General features: G+C 34.1%; 1 protein-coding gene across 1 annotated transcript; it reads left to right on the top strand.

The window, feature by feature from the left end:
• Positions 1 to 5,566: 5,566 nt before the first annotated feature.
• On the top strand, positions 5,567 to 17,981 carry LOC128211056 (decapping and exoribonuclease protein-like). Its single transcript, XM_052915455.1, has 7 exons — positions 5,567 to 5,841; positions 9,136 to 9,364; positions 9,776 to 9,871; positions 10,134 to 10,248; positions 11,502 to 11,637; positions 15,689 to 15,783; positions 16,057 to 17,981. Exons 2-7 carry the CDS (start codon positions 9,322 to 9,324, stop codon positions 16,154 to 16,156), a joined length of 585 nt encoding a protein of 194 aa, XP_052771415.1. The 5' UTR covers positions 5,567 to 5,841; positions 9,136 to 9,321; the 3' UTR covers positions 16,157 to 17,981.
• The last annotated feature ends 560 nt before the right edge of the window (positions 17,982 to 18,541 follow it).

Genomic DNA, 18,541 nt, shown 5'->3' with positions numbered 1-18,541 from the left:
AGATATGGAGTTCGCCACTCGTGAAAATATAGTTTTTTATAATCACGAGTGAAATCAAATACGATCTTACACTGTAATAAACAAATTTTCTGTTGCTTTCATGATTATTTTCGGAATTTAATTAGTTTTTTAACTTTATTTCTTAATTATCCCCTTTTTGGAAAGGGTGTTATTTACGCCGCTACCCATGGGACGCACCTCCGGCAAAATTATAGCTGTCAACTTTTCTATTTCCGGTTTGTTGAGAAATAGTTATCTGCTATTCATTCTTATAGTTTATTATTCGCTCGTTTTATTTGTGCAAAGCTTCAATAAACAGTTACCAATGAAGTTAAATAAGAAAACACTATTATTTGAAGTGGGGCATGAATACATAGCCAACTTACTACGCCGACATTTAATGAATGAAATTTTGGAAGGTCAAATGTGTCAAAACAAATGCAGATACTCATTGGATTTTAAACATTGTTCTTTGTAAAAGACTGCATGTGATTCATAATACATGAATATGCAGTCATCCCACTGTCAGAGACCAGTCTGTTACGCTTGAAACCTAGTTTGTTGACAAATTTTGTGGCTTGGGTGGTGTAAAAAATCGGAGTAAAGGTAAATTGTTGTGTGAATTTCGAGGAATCTCATTTTACGTATTACAACGGTAAACAGTTCAAAATACATTTGAACGATGATATCAAATTATATTTATGTTTTATATTATATTATATTATGTTTTATATTTATGTTTATATTTATGTTTCAATTTCGTCTGTAATTTGTTTGGTATGAAAGTAAATGTTCGAACATTCAGCTTCAAGATCAAGAATATGTTTGAAAACGGGATAACCGGAAATAAACGGTAAGTTGTTAATTTCCAAATATATATTAATTTATATTTATAAAACATTTCTTTAAATTTTAAACATTGTTTTGCCAACATTTACTTGTTCAAAGTAAAGTGTTCTCTTTTGATCAAGGGAAGTACAAAGGAATTTAAAAGTAGTTCTGAAATTTGATATTTTCACTCCTTATTTTGCAATAAAAATATTAAATTGATATTTTCACTGTTGTTATTTCACCGAAAAGCTTGAAAGAAAAATATATAATAATAATAATAAAAATATATTCTATAGCGTAAATGCGCTCAATGGGGATAATGAAAATATTTATATCTAGATTTTTATTGATTAGGTTGGGTAGATGTATTTTCGCATTGATTGATATTTGTTATTTATTTGTATTCGATTTGAATTAATGAATTACATAATTACCCAAATCGACAGAGTTTGTTAAAAAGGTTACTGTCTACGCTGTTTACGAAAAAAAGAAGACTGGAAGTTCGCAGTGACTCTTCATAATTGCACATACTACCTGTGTGACTACCATACCGACCAGAAACTTGCACTTACGCAACAAATGATGGGAGGGAAGTACGAAGAGTTGTGTGCGCGGGGGCTTCAAGTTCGAGCAGTATCTCATCACAAGTAGGGCATAGGTCTTAGACAAAGTTCAACACTCACATTTATTATATCCCATCAAGTAAATACAACATTATAAGCAATTGGAGAAACATTGTTTTTTGCGTATAAACGGATGGTTCTCTAAAAATCTGTTCAACAAAATATATCATATTTCACAATATTTGTGTGTGAATTGATTGTTAACATTAATCAAAATGAGCATAGAATGTAGGACGCATAGAAATCCGAGTGTTGCCATTTGTGAAACTTATACAATTTTATGTTATTGTAGTAACGACGAGAATCCTCTAACAAAACGGCCCCTGATGTTTACGTACAATACCCATGTTTTCACATACTTAAACGTAATGCAGGTTCCAAAGATTCCGTTTCAAATCCAGACCTGCAATATAACAACTGTGAAGCCTTCTATACTGTTGTGAAATCCTAGGTCGGCGCCCACACACTAGGTAATTTTATACATTTTGACCGTACGATAATTTACTTGATGAAGCTTTTCGGTTAATCAATTGGATAATGCAACCCTGTGGTATTACTTTGTAAAAAAGTATTATTCTAGGATTTGTTAGATGATTGTTTGTTTAATAATGGGCGACTGGTCAAATTCTCAGTTATAGTAAGGGCGTATGTTGGACAAAAATAAAAAATGCTTTCATAAGTATGCTAAGTGAGCAATGACCATTTCATTTATTTTCACTATTTCATTGATGTCAATTTCACTACTAAGTATCGTCGCAGTAGTTCGGTCCGGATATTTGTGAGCGGATTATTAGACACACACAATGTAAATTATTGTCGAGAGTATAGCGTTCCGTATCACGTGTTCTGTATGATGGACTTTGAAAATGCTAATTCTAGAAGTTGATATTCATCGTTTAGCTCGTTTTCAATGTATACGTTACAAAGTCCTGAAATGGAAGCCACAGAGTGTTCATGTGTCTTAGTCAGTCATACAAGCTCCTGAAGTGGTGGACAAAGGATGTTCTTCTCTGTAGTTTCCATTGTTTCGTTTACAGGTTCAAGCTTTTAAAGGGGTGGACACAGTGTCTTCTTGTGAGTCCGAATTTGTTTTTTCCCATTGTATTATATACAGATACAAGCTTCTGAAGTGGTAGACACATAGTGTTCCTGTGAGTCCGTCTCTGTAAGTTTCATTGTATTATTTACAGATACAAGCTTCTGAAGTGATAGACACTTCCTGTGAGTCCGCCTCTGTAGCTCCCATTATATCCTATATAGGTTCAAACTTCTGAAGTGGTTGACAAATTGTGTTCCTGTGATGCCGCCTCTGTAGATTACATTATATCATAAACAGGTACAAGCTCCTGAAGGGGTGGACACAGAGTTTTCCAGTAAGTCCGCCTCTGTAGTTTCAATTGTAATATTTACAGGTACAAGCTCCTGAAGTTGTGGACACAAAGTTAGAGCCTGACTGGTTCTTCACAAAAAACTAATATCACCGAAGGTGTCTTGCAGATATATGTTGAAATGAAGTCTAGACATTTTAAGTCATGTCCATTTCATTTCGGGACCTGTCAGTTCATCAAATAGCGTTTGGTATCATCAACTCAGTTTTTACATTCAATCGAATGACGGCTCGTTCAATCAGAAAGTTATGTGGATGATATACTTGGACATGGACGAAAAAACGGACGAACATACAGCCATGCTGAAAGACTAGTTCAATCGCATCAGCCAGGCAGGTCCATAGTGAACTCAAAAAGTGTTTCATCTGTTATGGAATCGTTTGGAACCCAGGTCATCGTGTTGGAAATGGTGAACTTGGAAAGAAGCAACATGTGTCGTTTACGCAATGCCCCAAAGCTAGATACTAACAAGCAGGTAGGGTCGTGCCTGGGTTTAGCGAATTTCTACAGAAATATTATCCCTGTCTTTTCGGAAGTAGCTTTAACTTTGACAAACCTCACAAACAGGGCTGTCCCAACAAGTCCATTTGGAAAGGAAGGCATGAAAGGCTTTTAGATTACCGGATTTCGAGAAACCGTTTGGGTTATAAAAAGATGCCCAGGACGGTCGGATTGGCGCTGCCATGTTACAGCAACATGACGACGGATTGTTTCTCATATGTACCATCGTTTCAGAGTCGCTTTGGGCATTGACGGGAGACAACCAGTACAAGCTATACAGATTCTGAGACGCTCAAAACATCGGCATCGATATGTGCTTGTATAGAGGGAAAGCTGTTTAAACCATTATCTGTTTATTTTGCTCCAAACGTAATGAATTATGTTGACTGCTGAAACTAAAGGCACAGACATCTTACGGCCGACCCCATATAAACACAAATACCGTTTGGCTGTGCAGCTTCACGGCATAAGCCTAGCTACATAAATCTTGACAAAGATATTACCAATTATAGATTAAAGAAAATGTTGCATCATCAGGTAGCGTCGAACCTTCGATGCATTGGTCTGCAGGCGGTGACAGTATTACCCGTTAAGACGTTGACAGATATTTGCCTTACGTATTATTAAATATAGTCAATACTGTTTTCGATGATTATAAACATAAAAATACCCTGGTCAAAATAGAGTGTGTACCTTAAAACTTTCATAAGTATGCATCGTAAATTTGTGTAAAACATTGCATTTTGTCTGATAATTTGTGATAATGAGAAAGATATTTAAAAATTGTTTTATTGGTTAATCGGAATACGAATTCTTTGATAATTCGAATTTTGGTTCAACGAATTTAATTAGCACATACGTGCTCATTCATTAGGCTAAAGACCCCGTGCATATATTAGGTTCATACAGATCTATATGTTGTAAACTTTAAGTATATAAAAGATATTTACTTGGAAAGTATCAATACAGTAATTTGTTTGAGTCTTTATGTATTAGCAATAACAGCGACAATATACTTGTTTTCTTGGACATTTATGGATGCTTTTAAGGTATCCAGTTCACACATTAGTGAAATTTGGATCCCGGATTATTTTGGTATATTTTTGAAAGGGTGTTATGTACAAGCATTGCAATTATAGAAATTAGAGAGAAACTAATATATAACAAACGAGCTGTTTGGCCTGAAATGGGGAAATACCTTATGTCGCGTCTGATATCAGTTGACAGTATATAAAGAGCTAACACACAATATCCGATCATTTTATGCATAATTTAGTTTTGGTCCTTTGTTATAATAAAATTAATATGCAAAGTAAACCTATTCAAATGATAACTTACATGGGGTCAACAGGTTTTGCTAAAATGTGTTTATGTCGTTGTAAACTGTACGCATCAAATAACACTTTGGTATTAAACATTTTAGGAGTCTTTGCAGATGCTATCGTCCATAAAAACGTGTTTTTCTCCAGCGTTTTTATTCATTCGAAACTGAGCAAAGCAATCCGAAAGCTTAATGCAAAACTGTTGCAATGCCTACTTGTTCTATAGTGAGTTACAGTCGTCTTGTACTAAACCTGCGAAACTTAAACGGAAGTAAACTAAAGAACGCCACACATGTATGATATGTATACTCGTGATGTGAATATTTAAGTGAAAAACTACAGAAACATGCTCAGTAGCAAAATGTTTAACCATAAACCCGGTTCAATGGAAATGGGTAAACGCCAAAGACATAGAACACAAAAACAAAAAATCACAAACAAGAAACATGGAAGAACAACACAAAACTCCACAAACAGCACAGTGCATACATACCATATAAATATGCTGGAGGTTTAAACCAGATTACGTGCACAAACGTTACTCTTATCCCAACAATCTTAAATAAAGAAAAAAAGTAAGAGGTAAATCTTATAAATGTATGCATTAACTTGAGGAAACTTAATAATAAATCAAATAATGATAAACTTATAGGTAAATTATGTATGTAACAATACACTTGTATGTTACAATCATATTTCCTGCCCATATATAAGATCAAAACAAAGATCAAACTTTACGCTATAAATAATGACAACCAATATAAATAACTGTTTTCAGAAAATTTAAGAGATACAATAAATCATACATTAATGAGCTGTTTTCCGAAAATTCATGAGATACTACAAATTGTTTATCAACTAGCTATTTTCAGAAAGTTTAAGAGAGATAGCCTAACCATTCGGTAACAAAATGGCGAGGTTTAACACCGACATTGGACGATTTGACTACCCAAACTCAGGTTTTAATCAGCCTGAAGAACTTGGGTGTTTCTCATTAAATATAAAAAGAGAATTTCAAGATGATACAAGCCAGAGGAAATATTTCATTAAACCTTCAAATTATAATAATGTTAAATATGATTTGACAAAAGGATATCAAGGTATGGTGAAAAGAGATGAATATAAGACCGAACAACTCGACCACCTTCTGAAATGGATAAATACACATGAGCTGGGGTGAGTAAGATTTGTTCCGAAACAGAATCTGAAAAAATAGGTGAGTGGAACATAATCAAACAGTTGTACAAGTATAAGCTGAATTTTATATTATTGTTGAAATCACAGTTTACAGTTGCTTGAATGGAATGAACTCTTTCTTCGGTGCCATTTGACCTTCGGATATTTAGTGACATTTAACTTAACAGTTTTTCGTTTTTCTTCGTATTAATCGAAGGGTTCACCCCTAGCTACAATGATGATCGATCAGGGGTACTTTTTTCATTATTTTGACATTTATTAGGTATCCCTGTAACGCTACAACTCTCTTCCGTTCAACAGCGGGAGATATGTATATAGTAATAGTATGCATCGATGTTGAATAATAATGACATAATTGTTTAATATGTACTCGACAGTGTTCTAAACTGGATTGAATTTTCATTAGAGTCGTTATTCCACATAAACATATTATAGGTCACGAATACCGTTTTATACATGTCCACTATCTATCAGATTTGTCCCAGATTTACAGATATCGGTATACTTGATAAATAATGTAAGTGTTCTATGATATCTGAACACGTTTTGGCATAATGAAATACATAAATATGTGTTAAATAAGTATGCATTACTATTTTCGCAGAATTTGAATTCATTACGCAGATAATTTAAAAAAAATGTTGCCTCGTGAATTCTCTGCGCAAGGCCGTTGTTGCTGGGATGGTGGAAATCACGAGTCTGTCATAGTAAAACAAACGTCAAGAGACTCGTTGACGGCCAGGTGGACTAGGGTCAACCCTGACAATGATTTAGCATTAATTCAGTATTTATTACTACAGTTTTACAATGTCAGAAAATCTCAAAAGTCCCATATGTTTTCCCTTTAACGTGACACTCTTGTACACAATCAGCCCATACACATGTTTAACCAACATACATTTAAGTGATAAACCTTTAAGTACTAACTAAATAATGCATTTCTTGACAATATTTATTACTGAAAACACGATTGTTACCGTGTATTTAATAGTTAAACACCTAAATGAATTAAATTATTGGTGAGTGCTAAAAGATTTACCGTGAGCTACTATCGTCACGTTCGATTGAAATTACGTGATTTTTGCACCTTTTTTAAATAAACTCAATTCCCTGCATGAGAACCATTGTCTTCGACATGTGTTCATCCTTTTTGGTATACTAAAACATTTTTGTTGATTGAGGTAAATTTTATTTGGGAGTAAGATTGCATCTTTAAGCAACTTTGGTTGAAATTACGCAGGGCTAGAATTTTACCCCCGCACACTCACAAAATTGGAGTGAAAATCGAATAATGTGAGTTGAGTTTAAAGGAACTTGCAAAAATATGTTACTACCTTGAAGAAGAAACTTCATATTTTTTCATAAATTAACCTTCCACATAGACGACAATGGGAACGTCTGCAAGATATGTTGTGCAGACTATGATCAGACTTCCTAAATATTTTGGTTTTATGTTTATAAATTCAATTGCTTTAGAAGATGAATTGTTATGACACAGAAACCTTTGCTGTTGTTTTTGATTACATTCCATTTTCTTAACCAATACCAACGGGTATAAAAAAAATATTGCGAGTGCACTTCAGATTTTGCGAATAGGCATTTTCAGCATTCGCAAAAAAATGCGAGTACATTTTTTTATCTCTAAAGTTCATGCCCTGTCACGTTTTAACCAATGGGATGGCTTTATATATGAAAATATTCCACTTTCAAATTGCATACCGACATTTTACGTGACGTATTTATTGGTTTAATCGCTTTTACAATGGTCATTCACATTAGATTTGAAAGGTAACAGACTGATTATTTTCACAAAAATGCATCAAGTGTATCACCTTTTCCGGACATTATGATTTAAACGTGTTTTTCAAAGAGAATCATAAGAAAGCATTTATTGTAGATGCTTAAACAGCAAATAAATAAAACTTTGAAACTTATTGTATAATAAGCGAATGTTTGACGAACAAAACTGTTACAACGTTTGTGTGTGATTAGGTCAATGTATTAATAACATTAAATTACCCAAATACATCAGATTAATGGCCTTGAACAGGTTAAAAAATGAGCTGTTTTTGTGTGTGTTTTTGTTGTTGTTTTTTTGTAGTTAAAATGTTTGTAAACTGTTTAAATCTTTGGTCTTAAGAGGATTTATTGCTTTCATCGTTGAAATGTACGTATGTAAATAGTTAACCTTTCACCTTACCAATTGTGTTGCAAGCTAGTGTTACATAATTAATAACAAAAACATCCATTTTCAGATGACATATGTGTAATTTATATGTATTTCTAAGGTAAAACCAACTGTCATCATTGAAAAGTACGTATGTAAATAGTTAACCATTCACCTTACCAATTGTGTTGCAAGCTAGTGTAACATAATTAATAACAAAAACATCCATTTTCAGATGACATATGTGTAATTTATATGTATTTCCAAGGTAAAACCAATGTTTTTCTTCATCATTAATGTTTCAATATTGCAAGAGATGTCTTTAAGTCCCAGATAAAAAATAAACAAACTGTCCTACGTGTTTATTGAATAAAACCTTCTTTACTTAAAAACTAGCAAAAATAAATGTTGGAGCTACGTGGCTATTTTCTTCAAAGATTGTTACATATAAACTCGTTACTTTTACTAAAAGTGCCATAGGTAAAACTTTTTTACACCAATTTCCTCTTTCGAAAGATATGACTGTCTTGTAAAACAAAATAGGAATGATTATAATAAAACATATCGATATCATACATAAGGACATGTCGAAACAGGATTTTATATTATTTATATTTTACATAATTTTTACAATATAAACATTTAAAACATGCAAACAATCAAACTCACACTACTTTCATAAATATTTCGAATAAAAGAAAATATAAACTAATTTGGAGGAACTTCTAAGATATGACAAGGACACCGTTGTCCCAACGTTACGATAACCTTTTCTTAGTTGAAGGAAACTGGGAGAACAACAAGTATCTCAAGACTTTTGACACAACGTTTGTATAAAGTTAAAAACGTCGTTAAGTCACTAAAAGTTTAATGACATTTTATTTCTCATTATAAGATGCTTGACTCCAATTATTCATTACCTTGCCCATAATTTGAATAGAATGGTAATAAGTGGCAAGTAATTGAAAATAATTTAGGCACCAACGTTGTGACAACGTTTTAAAATAACCGAAACATGAGTTTACCTTCACACAACGTTAAACAAACACTATGTGTTTTCTGGCTCAACTTGATATTTGTTTTCAATTTGAATAATTTGCTTTCAGGAATATGCAAACCTACTTCATATGCAACAGGGGTTTGTTGAAAAGGTTACTTCATACTCTGTACGTGAAACAAGAAACCTGGAAGTTCGCCGTGACTCTTCACAAAGGAACTTACTATTTCTGTGAATACCACACCGACCAGAAACTGGCATTTATAAAACAAATGACTGGAGGGGGGACGAAGAGATGTGTGCGTGGGGCTTCAAGTTTGAGCAGTATCTCACCGCAAGTAGGGCATAGTTGACATTATATGCTGTAACCCTCAATGAAACCTGATCTTCATATAATATTATTGTTTAACTTGCATTATTCTGAGTTATGGCGTTAACTCCTATTATAACACACCATGTATATACACAATCTTTAGCAATTGGAAGAACATTTAATAAACACATAAATGCTTGGCTTTCTTTAAAGATAAGTGTTAAATTAGAAATATCATATATTCATAAATTCGTTCTTTCGCAGCGAGTTTGTGATAATTTAACTTTTAGATTGTATCAAAAATGAACACATAATGGTTGGCAATATGTGGGATTTGTACAGATTTAAGCTTGATTATTAAAGAAACCATGAAAAACTTTTAATGAGCGGTTTACATACCGTACACATGTATTCACTTCATTTATACGTAATGCAGGTTCTACAGATTCCGTGCCAAATCCAGACATGCAATATAACAACTGTGAAGCTTTCTATACTGTTGTGAAATCCCAGGTCGGCAGCCACACACTAGGTAATCTTAAATATTTTGACCGTACGATTCTCCGTATGCACGTTTTTTCTAGCCATTTTTTTGAGAAATATTAATCGTATTTGGATTTAACGATTGTTTTGCTTTAACAGTTATTATAATGTCACATAGCATTATATTAATGGTATTGGTATAAAAATAGTTTACATTATCAAAGGTTGTTGTCTGGTTGAAATAAACGTTGTTGTTTTTTTAATCTGAAATAAATTACAGTGTTTGGCAATAATCTACTATATCGTTTCAGTATACTGTGGCGAGGTCGATGCTGTACCTGTAAATCCAGATGGGTCTAAAGGGGATCACTATGTTGAGTTCAAAACCACCTCATATTCCTCATTGCAGAGAGGCAGTTTCAAAAGGTGTTACAGGCCTGTAAGTTTTAACTGTTTGAACATTATTATCTTTATCTTAACAATTATCTTTTTTGTAATGCTTCGAACATTTCAAACATCATATATAAGGAAGATCCTTTTTATGAACAAAGTATTATCTTTTGACAGCATTTTCAATGCTGTCAGCTCCAACTTAAGTTATATTATGATGTCAGGAATCGACCAGTATTCGAAGCAGTTAATGAAATGTATCGTAATCATTTGCTGGAGCTTGTTCGTTAATCCATTGGAGAATGCCACCCTGTGTTATCATTTACTTACAAAGTATAATTATTATTGGTGAGATAATTGTTTTAATGACAAAAGGCCACTAGTCAATTAGCAAGTTATATAGCGTTTATTTTAGACCAAAAATAAATGCTAATGGTGAGTTGCCTATCAAATGCCTCTTTACTAGTCTAGTGCGCATGCGCAAGATTGTAAATAATTCGCTCAAACCAAACGATGAATAAATGGAAATTTAGCCATTCTTTCCTTACTAAGGGAAATTGGGCGGGTATAATCTGCTCAATGGGTTTTAACAGTTTTAACAGAGCTCTTGTAACTGATGAAATCGAAATCACAGGTACCTCTCGTCATCGAGTGTTTTGTGAAATCGTCTCTGTATATTACATTGTATTATTTACAGGTTAGCTCTTGTAGTTGTGTACACAGAGTCCTAGTGTCCTTGTGAGTCCGTCTCTGAAGTTTCCATCCTGACGTGTTGGACACAGTGTGTTCTTGTGTGCCCGTCTCTGTACTTTCCAATGAACTATTTACAGGTACAATCTCCTGTCATCAGGAAACCAGAACGTTCTTGTGAGAACGTCTCTGAATATTCCATTGTATTATATACAGGTAGACGCTCCTGATGTGGTAGATACAGAGTGTTCTTATGAGCCCGTCTCTGTATATTCAAGTGTAAAATTATATTCAGGTAGAAGCACCTGAAGTGATTGACACAGAGTGTTCTTGTGAGTTAGTTTATGATGTTTTTCATTGTATCTTTTACAGGTACAATCTCCTGTCTTGTTAACCCAGAGTGTTCTTGTAAACTCGCCTCTGTATATTCCACTGTATTATTTACACCAGCAAGCTCCTGAAGTTGAATACACAGAGTGTTCTGACGAGTCCGTCTCTGTAGCTCCCATTGTATCATATACAGGTTCAAGCTTCTTAAGTGGTGGACACAAAGTGTTCTGATGAGTCCGTCTCTATAGCTTCCATTGTATCATATACAGGTTCAAGCTTCTTAAGTGGTGGACACAAAGTGTTCTTGCGGGTGTTCCCGAGATTGTCTGTGGGATCCGTGACGATGCTGGAATTGTTAGCAAGCTACAAACATACAAAACGCAAGATATACCAAGAATAGCCGGAGTAAGCCATTTTGTATCTATTAATAAATCATTAAATAAAATAATTTAAAAGTATTAATTAACAAAGTCGTTGCTATGATGTTACCACACCCTTTGTACGAGCTAGTTTCCTACATATATGCATTTAATTGATTCTTTCTCCATATTAATGGAGATTAAGTTAAATATCTTTTTAAAGAATCGACTTTTTCAAACTGCGTAGAAATTGAGTCATTTTACATATTGGACAGCAGCTGACGCATTTGAACAGACTTGTAAATAGAAGCGTACAACTATTCAATTGTCAATAGTATATATAAAAAGACGATTTTTATCATTTTTATTTAAATATATATTTCAATAGGGCTCTTTCTTGAGCGTTAAGTCTTTGAAAGAGACTTTTTGTTCACAAATCTCATGCATTAATCTCGACGTCTGACGTAACAAAACGTGGAACTTTAAAATTTGATTTAATGTTTATAACCTCCCAAACCCCTGGTAGTTGTGGACTCGTTTCATTTAACCCCATGTAGCTTGATTTGAATGCAAAAACGTAAAGACATGATGTTGAAGATTTGAAAACTTTGTTTGAGAAATATTTGTCCTTTATAAACACATAGTGCATTTGGTAAGCTGAATATTAGCACAAAACTGCTGTAACTTGCAACGCATTTTCATCATATGTTTAGTTACAACCGTCTCGTACTAAGCGAGCGATATGCAGATTCAGTACAAACTTGTACGGCTAAATTAGGGCAACCCAGAAATTCATTTATTTAAAGTATATATGTTATTGGTCATGCAAAGCACTTGGACTTTTAAAAATCAAAATTTACTATATCTTATCAAAATTATATCTAAATATTTTACAGAATGTTATCAAAATAAGGTCAAAACAATACCTGAAGAACATATTAAGTGATGGTTCAAGTTTCCTCAAGTCAATGCATACTTTGATAAGATTAACCTTTTATGTTTTTTTCTTAATGTAGGATTGTTGGGATAAGAGTGAGGTTTGTGCACGTAAACTGGTTTAAAACCCCAGTTAACTTTACTTTTTACTGACCGTTCCAAGGTATCCTTGATAAATATACCTAGTTTTTTTTTATATAGTATATATGCAATGAGCTGTTTGTAAAGTTTTGTGCTGTTCTTCCAAATTTCTTGTTTGCGATTTTTTGTTTTTGTGTTCTATGTCTTTGGCGTTTACCAAGTGCCATTAAACGGGGTTTATATTTAAACGTTTTGCTTCTGGGCTTGTTTCTGTAATTTTTCACATAAGTATGGAGGGAAGAAAAAAGCATGAAAAGTGTATCAACAGATAACAGAGGAGATTATAAGTATCTTCCATGGCCGAGAGTGTAAGATAGGTTCATTCCGACCCGAGCGTAGGGTGTTTTGCGGAAACGAGGTTTACCGAGTTTCCGCAAAACACCCTGCGCGAGGGTCGGGATGAACCTATCTTACACGAGCGACTATGGTAGATGCTTTTTCTCCCACCTCAGTTAAACAAAATTAAGTAAAAATGTATTTTTTTTGCTGGAACTCTTTTGTGCTTAGTGAAAATAATTGCGTACGGATATGCGATAATTCGTGGTTGTCATGGATATTCGCGCAGTGATTCAGAGTATGTAAATGGTCTGATCGGTCTTTAAATAGTTCTAAGAAGAGTGAAGCATTATTTCTTGAAAGATGCGTGAAAACTGTTTTCTGGTGACATTTGAAGCGAGAAATAATTAAATAGCGTTCTAAATATTGCCACAAGACAAGGTTTCCATGATGCGCTACAGACAACAGTCTTCAACAAGGGAGGTAATCACAATGTGGTGACCTTTAAAAGAAGTTCCATACGGGCATTTTATCTTCGCCCGTGGGCAAGATAAGAATTTCTAGCATGGTTAAATTAATGGATCTACTTATCTGTGGTGGGAGAAATATATGTATATGAATTTTCAAGTCAATATCTCTTAATAGACGTTTTAAGTTATACTCCATTCAAAAATATAAAAATCAACAAACGGCAACAATATTCAGACAGATTAATGGTGTCTGTGCACTAAACTTCTCCTTTGAGTTTCACGTCAATACCTAAAATACTGTTCAATTTATGCTCGGGACGAATATAAGTATAAATACGTGATGGGTGTATATTCAATAGATTGTTAGGCGTTCTATCACAGCAATCCCTGTGACCAGAATATTGAGCCTCTTCGGCGGTCATGATTTTATTGCATGACAATTATTTCCGCTATATTTCCATTGGTGTAATTTTCTCCGGAAAACACACACGAAATATGCTCGAGTTATACCGTCATGGTTACAGGCAATTCAATACAATGTTCATCTATTTCATTATAAGAACATTAAGTAAGCATAACAAGTATTCCCTTTCCTAGCGATTCTCTACCCGAAACACCTTAGCCAGATAGCTTGAAGTAAGTACATTAATTCAAAAAAAAAACACTAAAAATCAGTCCTTAAATCACAAATCATCAACTTAAAGAGGGTCAAAAAGGAATACAATCATATGTCTTAAATTGACACAAGGGCTTTCCAAAGAAAATCATCTTAATTTCGTTCTTAAAAGTGGCCTGTTACAATGAGTATTCACATTCGAATCGATGCAATTTTCCCACAATTGAATAACAGACACGAGATTCATTTGACTGAATGACTCGAGTGAGTTCCAGAGTTTAAATCAAGATGGATGAACTTCATAATAGTTCGGTTGATAGTAAGGCAATCCGAAAGCTTTACACGCCGAGCTTCTGGTATGTTATGAAACTGAGGGCGAAGCGCAGTAATTCGACCAATTGTTTAATCTGAAATGGTGTTAGATAATATTGAAAAAACAACAGTTCGGACAAAGATCTGGTCTTAAATTACTATCAATATAGACAGGATGAGCGCTTTAGACATGTCCAATATGCGGTATGGTGTAAGAGGGTTTGGGTTTTTAGGCATTAGATAGTAGTCATTTTGTATTTACTGTCACAAGTCATATATAATGAATGTATTCTAAAAAATAAAGCATGCGATTTGTTTGTCTAACATGACCCCACATTGAAATCTAAGGTTCATTCCGAGACAAAAGCAACAGTCACATTAAAACCCAAAATCGGACTCCTACTTGTCAAACCACCGTGTAAAACGTAGGTCCGTTGCCTACATTTTGTTAAATAATATATGTTCTTATAATGCACAGAGACTGAGTCTGACTGCTTTTCATTTCAAACCTTATAGTCATGCTGAAAGCCTTTTGACACGGAGGTTGTTAGGACTTAAATCTTATGCATCCTTGAAAAGGTATTTAAAACATGTTGGCAACCTGTAGTTTTTATTACATTTAAAAACAATACCAACCCCTAACCTCTACTAGTTCTATAGAACGATGTAAATATACTGTGCTTGGTGTTTGTGTTGGCTAACCTCTACAAGTTCGCTTACACAACGTAAGGATTTTATGACTGACCTTGGTGCTGAACATAACAGACCCCTACTAGGAGTCCTATTAAACGACTTAAGGTGTGGTGATAAGCCTTGGCGTTGAAGTTTGCTTACCTCTCGCTATTAGTTCTATAAACGACGTAGGGATATTGTAAATAGGCTTGATGTGGTTGTTGGCGTCGTCATGCAAAAACTGTTACCATGGCAAACAAACATACAAACAATTAAAACGGAACACATTTTAACAGCGACAATAAGCATTTGTCTGGCTTAAACTGCTCATTTTGTGTATGTATGTATGTTATTTTCTTAATTGTATAGCCAAATCTCTAAAGCATAAAATATACTTATAACATCGACAGAGAACAACTCAATAAATAGATGCAGGAACTCAGGGATACAGAAGTAAACCTACGCACACATACACATGTGGCTTGGGAAATCTAAACTTCATTTTAGACCTAATTGAGAAGGCTAAATGATGGAGTACGAACCAATTTATGACGTCATTTCGATAAAGTTGTTGAGATGCAGTTCTTAACGATAATCCATAGGACTTATTGCAGGCATGAATGGCGATTTCATATGCTTAATATGTAGGTATGATACTCTAAACTGTATTTCAGGACATCCCTGGTCCATGGAAGCCCAATGTTTGTTTCAACTTTCTGGACCAGCTCCTTACCTTCATCAAATCTAATGTGACAGAAGATAATCCAAGGTTTGTTTTATAAAATCATTGGTTTTAAAGGTATTCGTTGATATCATCTTAGAACTCATCAGCTTGTTTATAATATACCTATGATTGTTTAAACACTTAATAAGGAAACTACATTTTAATTGAAAGTGTTAACCGTTATTTTGGAAACAATAGAAGACTAAACACATGGTAGTTTTTAACCTAGTTCACCCAAAATTATTCTTAACAACCATCATGAATATCATATACAATGAAACGTTAAAACTTACTTGTTCTTCTTGCATTATATCCCAGGCTCGTTCACCTGCTGGAGTTTTCAGGCAGGGATGCGACTTGTACCCGGCTTTCACTTGACTCCGAGTACGCTTTCCTGCACAGATGGTATACTCACTAGCCTTGAGTATGTAGATGTTTGCCTGTCATCAAGATCAAACCTGTTTGATGCAACGTTACTGATTTTGATCAGGGCAGCTGAACAATTGTTACTATGAACACCATGTTACAGACTTTATAAAATAGATATGGCTTAAAGACAATTAAGCAGTATTATGGTTACACCTTTCTTGTGATTCCGTTTCTATGGCGCAAGTCCCATATTACACCGTTCCTGTATCTTCAGCCAAATCCCCACGTCTCTTTTTTGATCAGAACTTATTTAAACGGTTCTGTTTATGTTTCAAAAGAGAGCAAAACGTTACATCAATATTTGTTCACAGTGGTTTAAAGTTCAAATATTAACAAACTTTCATTTCTGGATATCTGGTAACTCGTTTTTCAATCCTCCTTTGTATGCTCCCTTTCATCAAAGAAGCTATCAAATCATGGTCCAAAGTGTCCCAGACATTCATTACCTCCTACTTCATGACATCAATGCTCGTTAAGACTTTCTGGTTATTATTATTATTATTCCTTCATCCCCAGATGTTCCCTGTTGTTATTTGCTACGTTATTTGTTACGTTAATATGCGTTTCAATAAAATTCTATGTCAATTTAGTCGTAAATTGATTTATCTTAGTGTCATAGTTTCATAATATATAATACATAAAGATCTTCCGTCAGAGAATAACACATTGTCCCAGTCGCGACTGACAATAACGTCACCATTGTTTTGACTTGGTAGAAAACCAATTTTAAGCAAAGTTTCAACAAAAAAATATATCTGCTTATATTGGAGAGTAGAAACGTACGATCGACAAAATTTTTCGGTTTCCTAATTTTACCACATACATCTAATGCATTAACATATGGACATTAACATTCATTGAAAATTAAAAATAACGGACCGCTCCTTGACGACTTTCAAAAGTGGTGTTTACAATGGTCACGTGATTGATACCGATGTCACAATATCTGTGCTTAATACGCCACTCCATTCTCCTGGAACTTCTTACGATCGGCATCTGTCAACATCTTCTTAGACTTATTAGACCTATCCATTTTTTCTATCATGACAAAAACATGACAGTAGTTTAGGAAGTTAAACCTGCTCGTTTTTATTCCATCACTTTTAATGCATGCAAACATCGTTGCAATCATTTTGACACATAGCGCTCAATATCTTCAATTCAAGTTTTAACTAAGGGAGATCACTCTAAATGAAAATTGAAGAGCTTGCTGCTCTTGCATTGATTGATAATTAATTTGCCTTGCTAAATGTGTCCCATTAATAAAGTTGGTTCATTTTGGGTCGAACTATATACTTCCCTTTATCTCCACCAGTGCATTTTGGCCAACAATTATATAACGGACATTATGAAAGCTATCATCAGCGACGTAAGATTTAAACTCTACATTCTATTACAAACATATGGAACATGTTTTTTCCGTGAAGCGGTATACATTCTAGGAGCTATAATTACTCGAACTAGTTCCGTTATGTAAAACACGCCCACTTGTGTTATTTGTGTTTAGATTTGTAACAGAGTATTTTATTTGTTCATATTACTATGCATGAGTTTGATTTGATGCGTTTTATTTATGCAGGTAGATTTTATTTGTATAAAATTGTTCAACACTTGAATATAAATACTTGATTGTAATATATTATTCAAACAACTTTGTCCAATTAAAAGTTACTATCAATTTGGCTTTGTTTTATTATATTGCTTTGAATTAATGACATCAATATTTTTGTATAATACTGAAATCTGGACACATTGGAGTGGCCTTACAAATCCCGTTTATATATTTTTGAATAATGCATATAAATGTTATGTTGTTGTTGGGGTTTTATAATATATGTATTTTGTTTTATATAATTTTGTAATAAATATAGAAAGACAATCGCATTTATAATGCACTATACCGGAATGTCGTCTAAATGTAAAGCAGTATGCCGACGACCTAAGGTAAAGTTAATTAATTCCTATTAGTTGTTTCAGAATATAGCACATATGTTTACTTCTTAAACATATGATCCGTTGTGATCATAAATCAGGGCAAATTGCAAACATAACCAACAACGTATTTAGTCTCAAAATCAACTGAACAGGTCCGCTAGTGGCACCTTACCCAAATCTCGCCACACAATCGCTTATATAATTAATCAGATATGAGCTCTGACCATATGAGTGATGGACTCAAATCAGGCATAAGCATTGACCATAGAAGAGATGGGCCCTTACAAGCATTAACTCGGACCATAGAAGTGATGGACTCAAGTCAAGCATTAGCTCGGACCATAGAAGTGATGGGCTCAAATCAGGCATTAGCTCTGACCATAGAAGAGATGGACTCAAGTCAGGCATAAGCTCTCACCATAGGAAAGATGGACTTAAA

Source organism: Mya arenaria, chromosome 12 (assembly GCF_026914265.1).
Source record: "Mya arenaria isolate MELC-2E11 chromosome 12, ASM2691426v1".
NCBI lineage: Eukaryota > Metazoa > Mollusca > Bivalvia > Myida > Myidae > Mya > Mya arenaria.
This window is presented reverse-complemented; position numbering and strand designations above follow the sequence as displayed.

Coding starts and splice junctions, on each gene's coding strand:
- LOC128211056 (XM_052915455.1), top strand. CDS start 9,322: ATGTGTGCGTGGGGCTTCAAGTTTGAGCAGTATCTCACCGCAA. Junction 10,249..11,501: donor CAGAGAGGCAGTTTCAAAAG/GTGTTACAGGCC, acceptor TATCATATACAG/GTTCAAGCTTCTTAAGTGGT. Junction 11,638..15,688: donor ATATACCAAGAATAGCCGGA/GTAAGCCATTTT, acceptor ACTGTATTTCAG/GACATCCCTGGTCCATGGAA.